This window comes from Fringilla coelebs, assembly GCF_963513975.1.
Source record: "Fringilla coelebs genome assembly, chromosome: 8".
Lineage (NCBI taxonomy): Eukaryota > Metazoa > Chordata > Aves > Passeriformes > Fringillidae > Fringilla > Fringilla coelebs.
In genome coordinates this window covers 10558770-10578196 of record NC_140066.1, presented here as the reverse complement: position 1 = coordinate 10578196, position 19427 = coordinate 10558770, and the positions used below count along the sequence as shown (strand labels likewise).

At 47.8% G+C, this 19427-nt stretch overlaps 2 protein-coding genes across 2 annotated transcripts in view; both read left to right on the top strand.

Annotated features, from left to right (window-relative positions):
• Positions 1 to 12751: 12751 nt before the first annotated feature.
• Positions 12752 to 14338, top strand: SLC18A3 (solute carrier family 18 member A3; the record flags this gene model as incomplete). The annotated part of the gene is made up of 1 exon (XM_084209947.1): positions 12752 to 14338. The coding sequence occupies one exon, from the start codon at positions 12752 to 12754 to the stop codon at positions 14336 to 14338; it is 1587 nt and encodes a 528-aa protein (XP_084066073.1).
• A 4714-nt stretch (positions 14339 to 19052) lies between these two features.
• The window catches only part of CHAT (choline O-acetyltransferase), a gene marked incomplete at both ends in the record, with an annotated part of 31306 nt that continues 30931 nt past the window's right edge, over positions 19053 to 19427 (top strand). Inside the window, one exon of the mRNA XM_084210893.1 lies at positions 19053 to 19115. Within this exon, the coding sequence (XP_084067019.1) occupies positions 19053 to 19115 (63 nt within the window). The remainder of the gene's footprint in view (positions 19116 to 19427) is intronic.

Genomic DNA, 19427 nt, shown 5'->3' with positions numbered 1-19427 from the left:
AAGCATCAGATTACAATAGAATATTTTTGTTCTTATCTTCATTATATTTTTACTAATATAAACAGTAACCCAAGGGAAAGTTTTCGTGTTACTTGGTATAGAAATGTGTTTAAATAAAGTTATCCAAGAAAGCCACCAAAGATGTTCTGCACTTGTTATTCCAGTTTATCAAAGACAGCAATAAACCCTTTAGGAGCAGCTCTGCTGTTACATTTACAACCAGAAGGTGGCATTGAATGGCCACGAATCTGCTCCCAGTGTCCTTAAGTGCTGCCTGGAGCCGGGCAGGGAAGGGTCCTGGGCGATTCACGCAGCATAAACCTAAAATTTAGGTTACCACTCGCATAAACTCCCTGGAACTAGAGCGGTGTAGTCAATAACTAATTCGTATTACAGTAGAAAAAAAAAAAAAAACAACTTGAATTTCTTCTCCCCTGTCTCTTCCCTTTGTGCAACCAGCCCATGGTCTATCTCCTCTGGCTTTTTGAAGCCCACTGAAGCCATAGGACTCAGAAGGGCCCCATAGCCGGTAGTGTGTGCAGTATGTGCAATACTACCATGTGGAGCAGAGGAGCAGGATCTCAAAATCTCGGCAGAATTTCAGAGGAACGGGTTCCCAAGGTCCTTACTACTTACTCGCATCATCTCCAAGGATAAAGGTAACTTTAGAGAAACCGGGGGCGTGGCTGAATCCTCAGTTGGTTTCCAGCAATTCTGAAAGGCACGCTGCCACCATGCCTCTCCTACAGCGTTTCTGTGTGACTCCAGGGATGCACTTCAATCGGCGGCCCAGGCAGCAGCTTGCCAGGTTTCACTTTGGACAAAGTCCTCTCAGGAGCTGGTGCACAGACAGGAGCCCTGCCCGAGTGCAAGGGAAAGCTGCACATCGAAAGCATCTCTCGCACAGTTGTAGTCTCGGGGAAAAAAAAATCCACCCTGCACATTGACAGCAGAGAGATCCTCCGAGCCCCGGGTTCCCTGCAAGTGGCTCAGCGGAGCAGGAGCCCGAGTCCCGCCCGCGCCGCTCTAGCTCTGCTCCGCTCCCCGCACACCCTGGGGCCCGCGCTGCTCCGGCTGTCACGGCTGCAGAAGAGCTGTCCCGTGACATGGAAAAAGCCGAGGTTCAGGGGCTGCTGAGACTAGCCAGTAAACGTGCTGCTCCGGAGCAGCCTTCGGCCCTGCACTGCATGCAGAGTGAGCAGCGAGGCGGGGGAGCAGCACTGGGGCAGCGCACAGCTCCGGCTGCCTGGCTCAAGCTGCCCCTCGGCACAAGGGCAGGATTTCCAAAAGGACTGCAGCAAACAGCAGAGCAGGGACAGAAGAGGCAGGGCCCTGCTCCCCTTGGTCTGCCACATCCCCTCATCAAGTTGCAGTCCTGCCAGCTCTTTGAAGGAAAGGACTTTGCTGTCACAGCTGCCAATCAATCACACTAACAGCATGCAAACGCATGATGCTCTGCCAGGAACAGTTGCTGTCTCAACACAGGCTGTGGTATACTGACAGAACAGAGCTTAGAAACAAACTTTTTAACTTTTTTTTTTTTTACGAAGACAGCTTAGCATGGCTGTTTCATTTACCCTTTTTAATGAGTTGATCATTACTCCCTTTCAGTGAAGCCTTCTCTTATTCTAGTGTTATCCCCAGCCCATCAAAAAGAACACATTTGGGAGAAGAAAATACCATTTACTAAAACGGTACAACAGGGGAGACAAAAAAAAAAAAAAAAGGCAGGCATCCAAAATTGCAAAATGGAAGGATCAACTATTCATGATATTTCAACTGAAATGCAGGATAAGGTGACAAGGTGAATACTGGGATTTCCTTCTTTCTGTAATCATTTATATGCAAATGAAAAATGAGACTCTTGCAAGGAACAACCCAGTTGCTGGAATCACTGTATCTACACAGAATAAGTAGCAATTATCTCAATGGGCTTTGACCTTATCTCAAACTTTATGTGTAGCTTTGCTTAGAAAATAAACAAAAATAAAAATAATACACTTTATTCCCATATTTCAGATAAATAATTCAGAGGTTTCTGAGTTTTTGGACGTTTCTTTGTTTTGAAGAGAAGGGGCTCCAATGATGGACATTTAAAGAAGAGATCAGCTTTGTCAATCCTCATGGTAGCCCAGACAAAATGAATATATGCATGCAGAGGGAAAGCAGAGAAATAAAATTCAGGGTTGGAAGAAACCGTGCCATTTGGGCTGTCAGTCATCTGGCTCAGCAGAGCCTCCTGACAGCCTACAAATCTGCATTTCCTTTTCCTGGTGCTTGGTAGTTGGAGGACAGGCTGAGAGCAGCTCCCAGCATGACACGAGCTAGATGTGGTCCTGAGTCACACCTGGAAGTACAAGATAAACATGGTACAATATAAACATGAATTCTGGGGGTGCTTAGGTGTAAGCCCTGTTACTGCTGCCTCGGAAAACGTAAGGCAGGGGAAGGCTTGGCGTGAGCAGGCAGTGGCAGGTCGATCCAATCAAAAGCACAGTGATGCTCAGTTTGTAGCACATGAAACTGCTGAAAGATTGAGTGCTCAGAGAGACTGAGGGAAATGCAAACAGAGCCCCCGGAGGGGACCCATTTTTCAGCAGGTCATGAGCAAGCCAATAATGATTTCCACTTCATTTGTATGTGTGCTAAACATACTTGGCATTACTTCAGAGACTGGGGTCAAAAGTTCGATGATTGCTAAAGGCATTGTGCTAGAAGATGCAGCTGGATAGCTGCTAGGGGAGGGTAAAAGCCAGGTTTGCACTAACCCTTAACCCTGCTGGTGGGGCTTCCCAACTGAGATCCAGTATGTATGCAACTGGAGCACTGAAATATGACCACAAAGTTTATCTTGCTTGGTACCTCACTGCCAGGATGCTTCAAAACAGCAAGCAGAAAGCAGAGCAACTAGGGTCAGCATTCCTTTTGCATCTCCCAATGGCATTCCCATGCTGCTGGTCTCCTGGGCCGACAAGAGCCTTTCTTTGCTCCTGACCCTCCTCAGCACTGCCACCAAAACCATACCTAAGCACAACACACACAAAAATCAAATCACACACGATCTGGGGGAGCAGCTCCCTCAAACAACCATTGCCACGGCCGTCTGGCAATGGAACACACTGCACATTAGCTGCTCACTGCTGGCTTTGCTGTAATGCAGCAGAGTCAGACCCAGTACTACCTGACATGCCTTGAACCAAGACACACTCAGCAAGCAAAGGTTTGGGCAGCCAATAACTTATTTTGTTGGAGACACCACTGGCATTTAGCCTCACTCTTCAGGATTTGGTGGTCTGGTGGACTCAGTGTCAACATCACATGCTCTGAGATACATGGTGGAGTTTCTCCCCAACTCCAGAGAGCTCCAAGACCTCCTCATGCTGCCCCTTATGGTCCCAGTAACACTTCACGGAGCTTCCTGGGGATGAGTGGAAAAGAAAATTATTTGTAACCTGAGGATAACAAAGGAGGATAACAAAGCATCAGAAAAAAAAAAAAAAAAAAAAAAAAAAGAGGGTCAAGTACACAAACACAATGCTTCAAGTGCCCCTTTCCACCAGTCTCCATTTCTTCTTGACTCCCTTGCTTTTCTCTGAAACATACCTGTGTGACAAAGTCTCACAACTCCCTGAGTTTCAGCCCACAGTTTGACTTTCTTTGCATTTTACTGGCAGGAAAGGAGGAGATTTACACTGGTCCCAGGTACATTACATTGACTGTTTTTTCCAGGCACAAGTAGCCCCCTGGAAAAGAAATCTTCCAAGGAAACAACAAGCAGACCCAAGGGAAATGGAGGAGCAGAGGCTTCTGTTAACTCACACAGGATGTGGCTGAACTGAATTCAGGTACTGAATATTGGCTTGGGAAGATAGAGGCTCATTTTTCAAAGACCCCGGTGCAACTGTCATGAGCTTGACTAGGAGCTTGCAATGCTTGCTCCAACACTGTAAGCCTGACAGACATGAATTGTCAATTTGACTTTTCACAAGGTGGGGAGAAGTAAAGAAAACAAACCCATCTCTTTTTTTAGCAACTCTCCTCTGCCTTTTTCATAATTAAATTCACCATAATGACCACTGTACTAAATCTAATAACAAGTCTGAGTTTCTGGTTTCCATTGGCAGTCATTTGCACAGCTCAATTTAGGCAACTCGCTAAAGCATAAGAACAGTATTGTAAGGCAACCTTCTTGAGTCAGTAAGTAAGAAGAAAAGCTTACCTAGTCAGTACTAAATCACTAAAATTGATTGCACCCTATTGCTTATGCTCTGATTCCACTGGCAGGAAGGCTCTGAGCTGGCTTATTTACACATGCACTAGTGAACTCATTCACACACAGCTGCTTTCCACCTCAGAGCAATAAAAATTAATAATAAAAATAATTAAACCTCATCAGCCTTCAAGCATTTGGAAACCCCAGAGCCCCATTGCCAGATCCTCTGAAAATGCATCAGCTTTCCCATGAGAGAGACTGGGGTTCAATTCCTGCAGGGACTGGCTGCCAGAACTACCATGGGGCCTGCTCATCACACTCCAGCAACAGATTATTCCATGCTATCGACCTCCCTGCTCTGGGTTAATTCTTTTAATTGTCTCACCACATCTTTTCCCATTAGGCTGATGTAACTTGTTTAAGCACACACAGATTGATTTATGACAGCACTAGGGATGTTAATCTGGTGCCTGCTCTCCAGTTAATGCACACACAGTGAGAGATGCAGGACAGCAGTCTCCCATATGGGAGCTCCAGCCTTTTGCCTTGAAATCCAAGGCAGCCTCCCAGTGAGAGCAGAACAGTGGTTTCCACTGGCCTTATGGGTAAGGCAAGGTCACTGCGTCCTGCTCTCAATTCTCAAGTACCATCTTCTTTAAATATAGCAGCAATCAAGGAAATGGAAAATCTCTTTAAAAGTTCTCTGTTAGGAAATTACTGGAGCCCATTGAATTCCTAAAATCTTGTCAGGAGGTAAAGAGTTCCCTTCAAATGCAACCTCATTTGTCTCCAATTAGAATCAGTTTCCTTCGCAGTGTATGTTCAACATCCTTTAGCTCACTGCTGCATGTTCCCTGCATTTCCCTTTTACTCAAAGGATGTGCACATAGTGCAGAAACCTGCACAGAGCAGCCTTCTTTTCCATACATACAATTTAGGTCAAGAAATACACAGAATACATAACGCCTAGATAGTATGAGTTGAAAAACAGAGTTCTCAACAGTACCAATAAAAACTTGCAAAGCTTTGGGGAAAAAAATAGGATACCCCACAGAACAAAAGTACTTTTCCATTCTGTTGCCATGTTCACAATTAAAACAATTGGGTACATTAAAATAGAATTAGGTACATCTGCAGGTGCCACCATCTAACTGAAAGTCAAAGAAAACTTGGTCCATAATTTTGTGTTTCTGGGACAAAAAAAAAAAAAAATCTAAGGAAACAAAACAACCAAAAAAAAAAAAAAAAAAAAAAACTCCCACACATTGACTGTGCTAAACTGCTAAAGATAACTGAAATTCTGCTTCTGAACCTAACCTACATAACTAAGCATTCTTTGGGATTACAACTGGGACACCACCAGTCCCATCACATTTTTACAGCAAATCCCATTAATTTTCCCACCTCCAGGAGGGCTCAGAACAGGAGCTCTCTCAACTCTTTATCCCAGGTAAACAGGAACTGTTTCTCCTCCTGCTCCCCAGTTGGTCCTGCCTAGGTTAGTAGCAAATGCACTTCATCTCTTTGGATTCAAATCCCCCAGAGAGCTTTCAGTACAGTTTCTAAACACAAACTTAATAGATGTGCAGTCAAATCTCACCACTTTTTATGAAGTCTATTCCACTTATGATCTACTCTTCTCAGTTTGGGGAGCATAGACATGCTCAGGCTGAGACACTAACACTAATTCCATGTGCTTCCAGCCCAAGCAGGGGAGCAATAGGTGTTCCACCCCAAGAGCCAGTCAGTGCAGTTCAGATTTCTAATGTCAGGTACCTCATTCTCGCAGCAGCTTCTCTAAGAACAACTTTCATGCAAAGAGAAACTTACAATATTTTCAAACAAAATAAGAGACAACTGTATGAGTGTCTTGGCACACACCACCATACACAGTGCGTCACCAAACAATTTCAGAAGGCTTTAGGCATTCACCCATACACAGTAACACCTTCCCACATCAGAAGGCCTCAGATGTCTGCCCATACACAGTGACATCATTCCACTCCAGAAGGCTGCAAGTGAAGAACCCTTCTGGTTCTTCAGCCCAGCCTTTCACACCCCTCATGTTGATACAGTGCACCTGTGTGCCCTCTGCTCCCTTTGGGGGTTGGTCAGTGCCCCTGGGCACTCCATGGCTCGTTGCTGTCAGTGCTGCTCACCTGCTGCTTATCTCACAGCTGTGCCCATTGGGGATGAGGCTCCCACAGCTCCACTCCCAATCACCACAAACTGTGTGCCTGCATACCAGTACCTTCAGATGGTTCATGAATAAATTGAAGAAAAAAAATAGCCTAATGTATTATTAAGTACAGACTATTATTCAACTTTATTCAAAAATACCAAAGGCTGCTTTGATAGATCTAAAAGCACCAGCAGGAGTCACTGCCCCTTTGTACCTTGCAAAGAAGAGCCCCCAGCTGACAAAGACCACATATGGACTATACACTGCTCTGAAGCTGCAGTGGAAACACAGACTTCAGAAGACAGTCCCAGTGAAAAAAAGCACCACAAAATCACTAACTTCACTCTTCTGCCTCTACTGACAACCAGTTCCAAGCCTTCACTCCAACAGCAGCTTCACAGTGACACCAGTGACTCATGCCATCCCAAGACCAGCCTCAGGCTAGCAGGCAAAGAATCAGTCTTGTAACATCCTGAGGTGGAAAGCATGATGCACCCCTGATTTCCCTTCCTCAATTTGTGTGAATACTAATCCCACACAACCTATAAGGACCTTCAAGGTGGCTTCAGTCTCCACTGGCTTTATCTATGCTGCAGAAAGGAGCATTATTTCCACTTCTTTACAAGCACTTTTCAATGCTTTGAAATTCCACAGCTATTCAAAATGTTAAGGCACAACAGGATGAAAGCTACAGAAATATAAGTTCTTATGAACTAAACAGTGCACTGGGAAGAGATGGGCAAGTCTGGTGGCAAACGCTGCCACAGACAAATATAACATACAATATATGGACATGAGTAAATAGCTAAGGTTTAGATATTTAGATGTATTAGATGTACATGAGTAATTATCTAGGTTTATTTTTTCTGATTTCCTTAGGTCACATGGGAAAGTAGGAGCCCCTCCAACTTTATGTTGTTTGTCTCCTGACACCAATGCCTAGTTTATACTAGGAATTTTCTCCTTCACAATAATTTTGTAGAAAGGCATTATAAAATTGTCAGATGCCTGAGCTTTTCCTGACAGCGAAATTTTACTTAAATAGTTAGAAGACACAAGCTGACTTGTATCCTGTCACTGGGATATGTCACTTACAATATATCTTTCAAACGTATATTTAATTATTTCCCAAGATATTTGCCTCCCCATTTAAGTAAAATGTTCACATTCAATTCATTCTACTTTGGACAGATGAATGTCTTTGCAGATTACCAATCCAAAATATCTGACAGGTTTTTTGATATATCTTTCCTCTGTAGTCAGCATGAAGAGAATGTCCAGCATGATGGAAATGCACATTTGAACAGTCAGCAAACCAAATTGCCAATCTGACATCACTTTTAAAGCCCAAGAACCTATTTGTGAGCATGTGGAAGATGTGTTTCCTGCTATCACAGTTCTGAAAGGCTGTTAAGCAATGAGGAATTTGATTTGGACTGCAGCAAAGCCTCAAAAGTTGAGCAGAGATGAGTAGCTAGTGGAGAAGGATGTTAAAATCAGAAGCATCCAAACACTCTTTCAGCTCCTGTTCCCTGCAAAATTGGATCAGAAATGAACTTGAGGAATCTGGGAGCAAGGATAGATTCTTTATTTTTACAACTGAAAAGACAAAAACCAGGATAACTTTGGGGGAAAATAGACTTTTGTTCTTGGTTTCTCAGAGAACATTTTGACAACCTTCCACAAAAGAGCAGACAAAGACATGACAGGACAAAAATGGTAAACAAGAACTAGGAAGAGAAGTCATTGGGAGGAACAGCATCTCCCCAGATTTTATAGCTGCTTCTTGTATCTCAAAGACCAATGCCAGTTGTCATCCTCATGTAGTCTGGGACTAAGACAAAAAATGCTTGAAGGATATAAAGGAGAGAAAAAAGTGGTTTGAGGTAATGCACATGGTAGACATAATCTTAGCAGGAACAAAACAGGAAAAGAAATTTCAGACTGATCATCAGGAGACTATTCAATCCCTGAATTTTATTGGACAGATAAGTATTCTCTAAGAAGGAAAGTGGAAATTCCATTCATTGAGCTATTTACATGTTCAGAAATTACTTTGTCATAGATAATACCCTGTAGTTTTAGAGTTGGAAGATACACCATCATTTACTAGGTTTTTTTTAATTCTAAATTAAGAACTGTCTATTGCAACTATCAAGAATATCAACTATTGCTAGAACTGACATAAGTTTAGACAAAAATCCTTGAATTGCTTTTTCTCTTATTTTCCCTATCTTCAGCTATTTTCCTTCCTCTCTAAGCACTATTTCCAAAGAGTGAAGCAGCATGAAGTATGGGTGTAACATTAATTAAAAAAACTCACACTGATCATTTTACTATTCCTCAAAGTATGACAACCATTATTAAAAAGCAGTTTTGCCTATTGAACAAAGCTTTTACAGAAGTGAAAGGGCACATTTTCCTGTACAGCCTCCGTCTCACATTTCACCTGTATCACACAAGAACTTCTGACAGAGTTACAAGACACGTGGTCTCCCCAGAAGGCTGTGCCTGGTGGCTAATCCTGCTAACCACAAAAGTACAATGGCTGGAGGGGCTAAGGCTTGTCCAGGCAGAACTGCCAACCAGCCCAGCTGGAATCCAAAGCAGGACCAGGGGTGCCAAGCCCTGCCTGGCATGCCCCTGCCCAGTGCCACCTCATGGCACCACCAGCCACTGGCAGGACTCCCTCTTTCCTCTGCGTGCTTCATGTGATTCTGTATGTCCTGTGTGTCCATTTCCCTTTGCAACGAAGGTTTTAGACCTCAACAGGAAGAGCAGGAATCTCAGATACTACTGACATACAGGAGTATGTTAATGGATAATGCAAAATACCTGTTGTTTTCTCGAAAATTGCATTCATGACAAGAACTTAGTGGCTGCCATTTGACAGCCTGATCATTTCCTGCACAAAAATGCATTTGACATTAAGTTGTTGAAAATGGACCTTCCCTTCTATCTCTTTCATTTTCCTCTACCACACTTCTAAAGATGGTAACATACTTGTCAAAGTAGGTGAGCCTCTCCTATTTGGCAGAACCAGATTAGCAGGTCTTCTAATCAAAAAAGAAACACATATTAAGTTCAGTCCTAAGTGCTAAAAAGTATTGCCATATCCTGAAGAGGGCAAGCTCTCCATTGCAGACATTAAGTACTCAAGCTATTAGGAGTATTAATATTTTGCAGACCTGGAGGACTCTTAACTCTCTGACTCATTGTGTTTGGACACCTCATAGCAAAAACTTTTTCTCTGTGAAAGAAAGGCTCCTAAGGATGCACAATTTACTCAGTTCCATTCCTGACAGCAGAGTGCATCACAGCAGTTGTTGCTTCTCTCTCTCTCTTTCTCTCTGTAAAATTGCCCAGATACAGCATCAAAAACAACTGTCATTTCGAAGCACAAGGACTATCAACTCAGTAGGTCGCAGGATAAGAAAGAGCAGACTGTACACAAGTAATTTTATCTGTTTAACTACTTATATATTTATTTTGATGTTTGGAGAGAAACCTCTCTCATTTTTCCAAAATTCCCAATGTAGGTAGGTCTCCTTTTTAAGCTGAGTGTTAAAAATGTGATCAACTGGTCATACTAAACCCCACCTTACCCTTACATTCAATTTAAACTGATACCACCATCAGATATAAAGGTTTGTATGCTCATACGTGTTAAATATTTTGTAGGATTTTTTCTGAAATCTTGAAGATCCTAAGTATAATTTCTCTTCCTGGGCCATGAGCTCTTTTGGATTCAATAATAAATTCCTTTTTATTCCCAAACAGTCATCCTGAGCTATTTTTCCTTCCTCTACAGCCCCTAGAAAAAAAGAAAGTGGTAGAAGTCCTGGTGCAGTCATCCCTGTTCTTTACACAGACCCAAAATCTTCTCTGTCTCCTTTATATTAACAGTGGCTTTCCAAACCTGCCTGTTCTGCACTGGAGGACAAATGAAGTACATCACCTCCTCCGCATTCCTCCTCTCAAACTAAATAATTGTCACATCTCTGGGCTTTGGGATAAAAGCGCAAAATTTTAAAAGTCATCTCATTTCACCTTAAAGTCCCTTCCCAAATATAGTTATAAATTTCTAAGCCAAACACCAGGGAGATGTTTTTAATTTTAATTTACTGTGGGTCCATCAACTTTGACCACACTTGAAGGTACATTTTCTCCCCATTAGTTCTGTCTAGTCAAAGAAGCTCACGTAGCGATGACGCATCTCTTGCAGATAAGGGTAGCCGCTGATTTGATTTACTAAGGAAGCTAAATTTATTATGCAACATTTTACAAGTATAATTCTGCTTTCTCTTGATGGTAATAAATTCGATATCAACTCCCATGAGACAAGAGAACCAGTCCTTTTATTATCCAGACATGACCCCCAGAGCCAGATTCCATTTTAGAGACGGGAAATGACCATATCTCTGATTAAAAGGGAAACTTTAATCAAATAAAGTGCCTCATCAAGTGAGAGCCAAGATTCCAATACTCCTGACTGCAGCACAGCAACGATCCAAAGTCATATCTGCCCCCAACCCATTACCGCCTACCGCAACGTGATATCCATCCCAAACAGGAGGTGCATCCTTCAGCCATTTCCTCATCATCTGGGTAGCTGCTCCTCCCATGCTCACAGTCCTGTGCAGAAATGTTCTCAAGAAGCTACCCCACGGTCTGTTTGAGGAATCAGAGGAGGATAGATAAACACTTTGTAGTGTTTAGTTTGATTTTTCCCAACTAAATCAGTCTCACAGGTAACGAGTATCTTGACTCCGTGCAGCCAAGTGCAGCAGCCTTGGCTTTTAGCTCAGTACCCTTCCAGTTAGACTCTTCTATTCCTTCAGACACTTCTACACCCTGAAATTAGCTTTTGAAGCATTTAGAATAATAGCCTATTTAGAGTCCCAGGTCAAGAGCCTTATTCCAATTGTCAGTGGTGCATTTCTGCAGTTTTGCGGTGGATATAGTAAATGAGTAACAACGGTAACAATGACAATATGGATGTCTAGGACTATTGTTATTTTAAATATTCTCCAAGGTCCCACTTCTGTGTAAACACAATTGGATCTGTATGCTACTCCATGCAGGGATCTATCTTAAAGTGTTTCTGGCCATCTAGAATGTTTTCCCGCAACAGAGCAAGATACAGCAAACTGACAGATAAATCATCTCCCTTTCAGCTGTGAAAGCCCGGCTACACAAGCAAATGAAGTTGCCCAAACTCCACATCCACTCAGGAACCACTCGGCTGAGAGATGGGATTAGTTCATACAGCCTTCTGCAGAGATCCTCCTTGGATCAGCCTACACTGATTTCTGCTACGGGAGTACAGATATGCTGTTTTGTGCTAAAGACTACTTCTCAATACCAAAGCGTCTGCATCGAGTGAGGCCCCTTGCTCCGCAACTCTTCCAGCTGCCGCACTGGCCCGACAAAATGCGAGCAGCGTGTAACACAACAGCGCTTGAGGATTATTTCCCTGGCGTTCGTCTGAGCGTCAGAAACACGCTCGCACGCAGGAAGACAGTTATTGTATTGCTCTCTGATTTCCAATGAAGCTTCCGTGGTCTCACGGCCCCCCTGAGGTGGGGGGCTCAGCCTAGCCCTGCCATCCCCGTTCCCATTAGCCCAAGTCACCCCGAGCGCTCCTACACCCTGCCCTGGCCAGCTACGCCGTCGAGGGCGGACCAGCGCCGCGTATTGGAGAACAGCTCTCGGGTTAGACGGCGGCAGCACAGCGGCAGAGCCCGTAATCGCTGACCTCCGCAGGCGGGCCGGGCGCCGCTGAGGCAGCAGGGATGCAGGGCTGAGAGGACACGGGACCGCTGCCCGCAGCAGCGGCGGGCGCACGTCGCCCCGGCTCAGAGGGAAGCAACGGAGAGCTCCGGGAAGCTGCCGGGGAGCCGGGCTCGCTACCAGCGACGCCCCGGCGCCCGGGGCCAGCCGCGCCGTCGGGCCCCCGCCTCGGGGGCGGTGCCGCATCCCCACCGCCCCCCCAGGCACACCCCCGGGGCGGAGAGCCCCGGCGGCACCCCCGCCTCGCAGCCCCCTTACCGCGGCGGGCAGGACTGCCGTCCCCGGCGCGGTGCAGCGGGCGGGGCGGGGCGGGGCGCGGAGTGCGGGCGGGCGGGCGAGCGAGCTGCGGGGCCGGCGCGGTGGCGGGGGCGGGTGGGGTTTCCGTGCGCGGCGCTTATTAGTGTGGTGATGGAGGATCGGCCCCTCGGAGCCGCCTCGCAGCGGCGGCGCGGGCTGACAGCAGCCGCCCGGAGGTGAGCGGCGGCGGCTCGGGCGGCTGAGGCGGCGGGGCCGCCCCCGCCGTGCCCCATGCGGGCGGCGGGGAGGCGGCGGCGCTGAGGGCGATGTCGGAGGCGGGGGGCGCGGGCCGGGCGCGGGCCGCCGTGGAGCGGCTCTCGGAGGCGGTGGGCGAGCGGCGGCGGCGGCTGGGCACCGCCATGGGGGAGGCACGGCGGCAGCGGCGGCTGCTGCTGATGGTGGTGTGCGTGGCGCTGCTGCTGGACAACATGCTCTACATGGTCATCGTGCCCATCATCCCCGACTACATCGCGGCCATGCGCGGCGGCGGGGGCACCGCCGGCCCGTCCGCGCCCGCGGGGGGCAACGGGAGCGGCGGCGGCAACCGCAGCCTTCTGCCTGCGCGGTATCCGCCGGCCACGGGGAGCAACGAGGACGTGCAGATCGGAGTGCTGTTCGCCTCCAAAGCCATGCTACAGCTGCTGGTGAACCCCCTCAGCGGCACCCTCATCGACCGCGTGGGCTACGAGGCACCGCTGCTGGCCGGGCTGGCCGTCCTGTTCCTCTCCACCGCCACATTCGCCTTCGCCGAGAACTACGCGACGCTGTTCGCGGCGCGCAGTCTGCAGGGGCTGGGCTCTGCCTTTGCAGACACCGCCGGCATCGCCCTCATCGCTGACCGCTACGCCGAGGAGCCGGCGCGGAGCCGCGCCCTGGGCACGGCGCTGGCCTGCATCTCCTTCGGCAGCCTGGCCGCCCCCCCCTTCGGCGGCGTCCTCTACGAGTTCGCGGGCAAGCGGGTGCCCTTCCTGGTGCTGGCCTGCGTCTGCCTCCTCGACGGGCTGCTGCTGCTGGTCCTGGCGCCGCCCGGTGGCACCGGGGCACGGGCCAACATGCCCGTGGGCACCCCCATACACCGCCTCATGATTGACCCCTACATTGCCGTGGTGGCAGGGGCCCTGGCCACCTGCAATATCCCCCTGGCCTTCCTGGAGCCCACCATCGCCAACTGGATGAAGGATTCCATGGGGGCCAGCGAGTGGGAGGTGGGCCTCACCTGGCTGCCCGCCTTCTTCCCCCACGTGCTGGGCGTCTACGTCACCGTCCAACTGGCTGCTGCGTACCCACACCTGCAGTGGTTTTACGGGGCCCTGGGCATGGCCATCATCGGTGCCAGCTCTTGCTTGGTGCCCGCCTGCAGGAATTTCGGGCAGGTCATCATTCCCCTCTGCGGCATCTGCTTTGGCATCGCCCTGGTGGACACTGCCCTGCTGCCCACCCTGGCTTTCCTGGTGGACGTGCGACACGTCTCTGTCTATGGCAGCGTCTATGCCATTGCAGACATCTCCTACTGTGTGGCATATGCCCTGGGGCCCATCGTGGCCGGCCAGATTGTGCACACCATGGGCTTTGCGCAGCTCAACCTGGGCATGGGGCTTGCCAACGTTCTTTATGCCCCTGTCCTTCTCTTCCTCAAAAATGTCTGCCAAATGAAACCCTCTCACTCGGAGAGGAACATCCTCCTTGAAGAAGGACCTAAGGGACTCTATGACACCATCAAAATGGAGGAGCGCAAAGGCACGGGCAAAAGCCTCCAGCCAGCGGGTGAGATGGATGAGAATGGCATGGGTTCTTACCACAGAGACCTGAAAGGGGTGTCTGAAGAGGACTCATCCGACTATGAGTACAGTTAGGTTCCCCCATGTGGCCCAGACCCAGGAGCAAGGAGAGACCAGTGGGAGAGAGGCAAAGCAGGGGAAGGAAAATGTTACTGCATTATGTTTCTGTACTGATGTGCAATATCTACAGTTTAACCTTTGTCATGATGTAATGGCTTTCTTCTAGACTTACTTTTAATTGGTATTTCCCTCAGCGTTCTGACAAAGTGGAGGGGGTAGGAAATGGGAGACAATACTGAAAAAAATTATCAGAGTAATCATTAGCAGAAATCTGAGGGGATCTTTCAAAAAAAATGCCAAAAAGAAAACAAAAAACCCAACAGCTTTGTAGCTGGGGTATAATTGTGCAGAGTGTTCTCAAACTGAAACTGTGTGTGACATACTGTATATCTCTGTAAAAATTACAAGAAAAGCAAAAAAGTATGTGCAAAATTTCAAATGGTGTATTCAGGGACTTAGCAAATCTTGTGTACATATACTCAGACTTTCAGTTGGTTTCCTATATTTAAGAGCAACAGCTGTCTCATTTCATTCTTCCCTAGGAATAAACTGAAGTATTGTACCTTTTTTTTCTCTCTTGTGCTGCTCTCCGGTAAGTGCAATATGCTGTATTATGTTGAAGTCCAAGTTACAAGAATAATATGATCTGAATAAACAGAATTGAAGGGGATCGATTGTCTTTTGTTTTGTTTTTGAGGGCTCCTTGAGGGAGGGAGCTGGTTGTGCTCAGTGTAACCCCTAAAGTAACAATTTCCCAGAGCATAATTCTCACTAGCTACCAAAATGGCACAGGAGAAACCCCAGTACAAAATGTTCTCATTCATTCTTCACAACATAACGGGTCTGAGCAAATAACATCATGCCGCAACCCTGCTACTGCTTGTTTAAAAACAGCTCGTTGAATTCTCATGTGAATTCAATTTTAATTCCCCACAATAATGAATTTCAATTTTCTAATATTTCAAAAATTACATCACCAGCAGTTAGAAGTACAATACTGGAAGGTGCCTTTCTCACTGCTAAATGCTGCCTGAACTAAAAGGCACTCACCTCAGTGACTCGACAGGGATTAAACAAAAACAAAAGATGGGAGAAACACTTCATTCAAACATTTGCGAAGAGTGGAAACCTTCGATCCATTCACAACGGAACGAGACTGCATAATTTGCCCTATAAATTTCTCTTAATATAAAATAAAATCGTTAATTTTATTTCTTAGCCCAATAGGAAACAAAAATAATTATTAGTAATCGCAGGAGGGGTGAAAAGACATTTACAAGCCGCCATAGCACCTATTAAAGGGCTCCCACTCGTCCCTGGGGATCTGGACTCAGCGGAGCAGCGGCCGGTCGGTTCCGCTGAGCTGCGCGGGACGCACGACTCCGCAACGCCCGCCGGGGCGGTCGAGTCGCTGCTCAGGCGGCGCAAAACTCATGAAGACAGCGGGATGGCGCTTTGACGCGGGGGTTCGGCGAAACAGCAGTGGCCACCGTGGTGAGAGGTGAAACCCGCTTCCCTAAACCGCAGCCGCTTCTTTGTGGTAAGCGGCAAAAGCGGAGCCACTCCCAGGCTGCTGCCTGCGCTGCCGCCCCGGTCCGCTGCTGCTACCGGCCCCACGGCAGCTTCTGCAGAACCGGGGCCCCACCCGGGACCGCTGCCGCCCCGTCGCGGCTTCCACCGCTCCCGGCGGTGGTGCCGGCAGCTACTGGCAGCGCAGCCCGGCCGTTCGGCCACCGAGCTTTCAGGTGGCGCAGATGCCCTACTGGCGACAAACTCCTACGGCAGCGCGGGTCCGCGAGCCCCTCGGGGCTGCCCTTGCCGCTGCCGAGGCTGACCCCGACGGCCGTAAGAGCGCCGGCGAGCCCGGCTGTGCCCGACTGCCGCCGCCCGCCCTCAGGGGACACGGCCGGCCCGGGGCGCAGCAGCCGCACGGGCACAGCGGGCGGGCAGCAACGCCTGTTGCGCGCAGCGGGAGGGGCGGTGGGGCAGGGCCGGGCCGGGCCGGGCGGGGAGGAGCCAGCGGCGGCGGAGTTCGGCCGTCCTCCGCACGCCCCCACCCAGAGACGACCTGTCCGCGGAGGAGGCGGCGGTACCTTGGACAGAGCCGCCGCGACTCGCAAAGTCCGCCCGGCGGCCGCTCCGGAGCTCCCCGACGAGCAGGTACGGGCGGGCGGGCTGCGCGCCCCGCGCCTGCCGCTGGCCCGACGGCGCGGCTGCAGGAGAGCCTGGGGCCAGGGAGAGCGGGAGAGGGGGCGGCGGGTCCCGCGGAGCGGAGCCCGGCGAGCTCCCTTCCCCAAACTCGGCGGGTTAGGCGGCAGCCACGGGGCCGCCCGTTTTGCCGCCGCCCGAGCGTCCCGCCGCGACGGGTGGTTCGTGAGGGAAAGGGCTCCTTCGGGGCTGAGGCTTGGGAAGGTCTCGGGAAGCGTCGGCAGCCTCCGGCGGAGCATGAGCGCTCCCCGACCGGTCCGACGCTGCCATGGCCCGCAGGGAGCTCACGGCCGGCGACAGGGCGGCTCCTGGCTCCGCTCGCAATGTCTACTGCCGCGGCACTGCGCGCTTCACACGTGTACTCCTGACAACGCGTTCATTCCTCTTAACCTCAGGCATAGGTTCCTGAGAACTTTAAAGCTTATCCTCCTGATAACACTGAAAGTGAGGATGAATGGATGGGGACTGAAGGTATTGCCCCAACAAGACCATATACTGCAAGCTGCCTCCCGAGTTCATCATATCAGGAGAACTCAAGTATAAGCGCATGGGCTTAGTTCCGTCCTCCTCTGCTATCTGCTAACTGAGAGATCAGTGCCTTTTGTTATGGATTTGAGTTGCTGCTTTCAGCTGTGGGGAAAGCCACCCGGCTCCCCAGCCTGCTGTGACTCGCAGCCACCGTGCTAAGCTGCTCACCCTGGCCCTCCAGCTAAGCCAGCTGTAAATAAAAACAGCTAGGATTATTTTTTTTTTTTGCCTAATAACTTTGACAATGTACCTCACAGCTTTCTAGTGAGCAACTTTGAAGTCATCTTGAATTTCTGCAGGATTTTCTCCTGTGTCAGTTTTCTTGTCCTTTATTGAGCAAATACAGGATTGGGTGTGATGCTAAGCTGTCAGCACTTGAACCAGAGACAAAGCCTCTGTTCATCCCTGCAGCAGAGAAAAGCACAGTTCAGGCTACCACCTCCAAACTCTTTATCACACTGTTTTTACAGATATGAAGGGCTGTTAGTAGTAGCACTTCCCAGAGACACTGAGCCAATATAGATTTTTTGTCAGCGTGACACTATATAGCAGTTTGACAAAAAAGCATAAGGAAAGAAAGAACAAAATTCCCATTATAAAGAATACCAGCAGGACTTTTCCTTTAAGGGAATACAGTTTGAGGGGCTCTAAAGACAAAATGGCTGCTCTGTATTTTGAATGCAGGTGGGGAGCTGAGGCCAGCCCATGAACAACTGGGCAAGCCAACAGTCTTCAAGAGTTAGAGGATGTGCATTATTTGAAGCCCTTTGAACCTGTGTTTTAGGAATAGAGTGCATGGCTAAGTGATGAGCCCTGTGCAGCACACGAGGGAGAGTGGAGCAGTGCAGTGAGTTAATGTGGCCTTTCCATGAGGGACATCCTCTCTCACCTGGGTTGAAATTGTAAGCAGATGACAGATCAACAAGCGTTTGCTGTGTGGCTCATTGCAGGGCCCCAGGGACATCTCTCAACCTTATACAACTTATTTCACAGCATATGGCCCCACTGACAGCCAGTGCAGGACAGGATCAACACAAGGTGTCAGTGACCACATACACATTGGCAGAGCCATGCTGAAGCTGCAAGGCTGCAAAAACCAAGTTAATTCCTCAGTAGAGGAATAATCCACAGCCATCTCTGCCTATTGCCTAAACAAAACTCTTCAACTCACTTTCATGCACTGTAGAGTATAATCCAAATTGTTCTTAAAAGCTGTTGTAGAAATAATTTCAGTGCCCTGAATATAATAATTCCAAAGATTACAGAAAAAAATTATTTTCTACATAGTCAACACATTGTCTTTTATATTTTGCATACACACAGTGCAAAGTAATTAAAAGAAAACAAAAAAACCTCTAATCCATCAAGACCTGACTGAACACAAAAAATTCCCTCTGCTTCTAGCACGGTACCTCACTGTACCCATGGAGCAATGCCATGAAAAATACATTTAAAGGCTGTGGTGCTTTCATATAAAGTGGTAAGGGGAGGAAATATAAGATTCTAATGTATAAAACTGCAACATTACTATTACCTGTGTCAACATAAGTACATTCAAAGAAAAATCCCCTCTTTCCTCCAGCTAACATATAGCAGCAATACAAAGCATGCAGATTATGCTACAATAAATTGCAAAGTAAATTACAGTGACAAAATAAACCATGCTGAGAAGGGACCTTTATGAGCATCAGATAGTTCTGAATAAATAAATTCATAGCAAAATGAGACAAACAGAATGTCAGAGCAATCTCCACAGGGCTCAGTTTAACTACTTTGAATGTTGTACTTCTATTTCTCTTCAGGTTTGCATTCTGAAGCTTCTGTGTGTGTTTGCACAGGGAATACTCCCCTCGTACATTTTGGTTATAAATAACGGGTACTGACAGGACTTTAAATCTTTTCTATTTCCAGAGCTGAGGCATCAGGCTCCGTAAGTGCCCCTAAGTGACTACATTTTCTATCCTCAACGAAAGATACCAAAAGAAATGCAGGAATGCCTGACCTAGAAAAAAACATGCAGAAGAACGAGAAAGATACGTGCAGTAAAGATGAAAGAGTAAGTAACTCTTTCTGGGAAAACAAAAAGAAAAAAAAGAAGATGACTTAACAACTTTTAATTCTGTAAATTAATATCATAATTGTAACCCAAGCTCTGTTCTAGAGCCAGTTTCTTCATTTCAGGGAACACCAGTTATCCTGCCACAGTTTATAGCCAGAAACCTTGATCTAACACTAGTGCTTCTCATATCCAAATAAACTCTTTCTCCCAACATCCTCTGTAGAATTAAAGTAAATTAAATATTATTATACAACAAATATTTTTATACTACAAAGTCAGAGATGGAATGAAATTATTCATGCTAGTACA